At 42.7% G+C, this 1,560-nt stretch overlaps 2 protein-coding genes across 2 annotated transcripts in view; both read right to left on the minus strand.

Moving 5' to 3' along the window:
* Window positions 1-91: 91 nt before the first annotated feature.
* TraAM80_09832 (uncharacterized protein) lies at window positions 92-1,117 on the minus strand (the record flags this gene model as incomplete). The annotated part of the gene is made up of 1 exon (XM_029386492.1): window positions 92-1,117. One exon carries the CDS (start codon window positions 1,115-1,117, stop codon window positions 92-94), a length of 1,026 nt encoding a protein of 341 aa, XP_029233647.1.
* A 203-nt stretch (window positions 1,118-1,320) lies between these two features.
* TraAM80_09833 (uncharacterized protein) overlaps window positions 1,321-1,560 on the minus strand; it is a gene marked incomplete at both ends in the record, with an annotated part of 1,698 nt that continues 1,458 nt past the window's right edge. The window contains one exon of the mRNA XM_029386493.1: window positions 1,321-1,560. This exon is cut by the window's right edge and continues 1,458 nt beyond it. Within this exon, the coding sequence (XP_029233648.1) occupies window positions 1,321-1,560 (240 nt within the window).

Here is a 1,560-nt window from a genome sequence, read left to right on the forward strand (position 1 = left end):
TAAACAGTCGCTATCCATATTGTTACCAATGCAACAAACAAACCCAGTACGTATATCATCAATGCGGAAAAAATTTTACATATTCATCCCCTCAGCCTGTCAAACACAAAGTATCGCTAGTCAATCTATAAAATGCCAATACTCCTACACCAAGGGCAGACATTACAATAGGTCGAAGAAATTCAAACATAATCTTCACCAAATGAACGACTGCCAGACTTTCCTTGGAGGCACCTTGGGACAGAAACGTACTACCATCAAATTCCATCAAAAACACAGAAAAAAGACCAACCAAGCAAGTTATCAAACCAAGCAATCCTAAAAACACACGGCCCCCATACAAAACAATCTCAGATCGAACTGAACATTTTTCTGTGGACATTGCTGACAATGATATTGCCCCCAGAGAAGCCGATTCCTTTAAATTCTCTGTTACTCTTTCAATAACTGATATCCCACCGCCTTGTATAAGTCGTTCTATCAGCATATACCCCAATTTCCGATAGCATTCTGGCATTTCCGTATTGAGCGAAGTACGCAGAATTTTACCCTTAATCCACACATCCCGAAGGAACTGGACGTGACCCAAAGCACGCATTGTAACGCTTGCACCTAACTGAGTAAAAATCAGCAACGTCTCCGCACGGAACGCGTCAGCAAACATAACACCCTCGGCCTGCCCTGAAAGCTGCACAACCAAGGTTGGCTCCTTGCCCCCAATGTTCATAAATGCGTAACGCTGGTATTCTGTAAATGGACACGCCTTGGAAACCAACGCCCTAATTATCGTCGTACACGTAAACAATCTTTGACCAGAAAAGCGAGGGCTGCCCGTCTTCGCAAGCCGCCATGGTTCCCACTTTTGGTTAGTGTCCTTTCGCGCCGTATGATACTCCTCCAGGAGAGAGGCGTTGTCGTCAAAGCAAACCCTGAACACGTCCAGAACCGTTTTACCCTCCGGTAGCACAATAGGGGCCACAAGCTCCTTTGTAAAGCATGAAACATCGCTAAAGGCAGTTCCGTAATCGGTCAACACCTTCGAAAACTCGTCAATTGTGTCAACGGTGGGAAACTTTGAAACATCTGGCTCACTTGTTTGGGTGGTAAACATCGCCATTTTGTTTAAACAACTCTTTGATCTGCACCTTCTAAAGAAAAAATAAATAAAAAGAAAACATTAAACCCCTCCGCAGATCAAAAAAAAAACAACAACAATGTGGTGCCAAGTATAAACAGTCGCTATCCATATTGTTACCAATGCAACAAACAAACCCAGTACGTATATCATCAATGCGGAAAAAATTTTACATATTCATCCCCTCAGCCTGTCAAACACAAAGTATCGCTAGTCAATCTATAAAATGCCAATACTCCTACACCAAGGGCAGACATTACAATAGGTCGAAGAAATTCAAACATAATCTTCACCAAATGAACGACTGCCAGACTTTCCTTGGAGGCACCTTGGGACAGAAACGTACTACCATCAAATTCCATCAAAAACACAGAAAAAGACCAACCAAGCAAGTTATCAAACCAAGCAATCCTAAAAACACACGG

Source organism: Trypanosoma rangeli (genome assembly GCF_003719475.1).
Source record: "Trypanosoma rangeli strain AM80 chromosome Unknown Tra_15.4_contig_00695, whole genome shotgun sequence".
Taxonomy (NCBI): Eukaryota; Euglenozoa; class Kinetoplastea; order Trypanosomatida; family Trypanosomatidae; genus Trypanosoma; species Trypanosoma rangeli.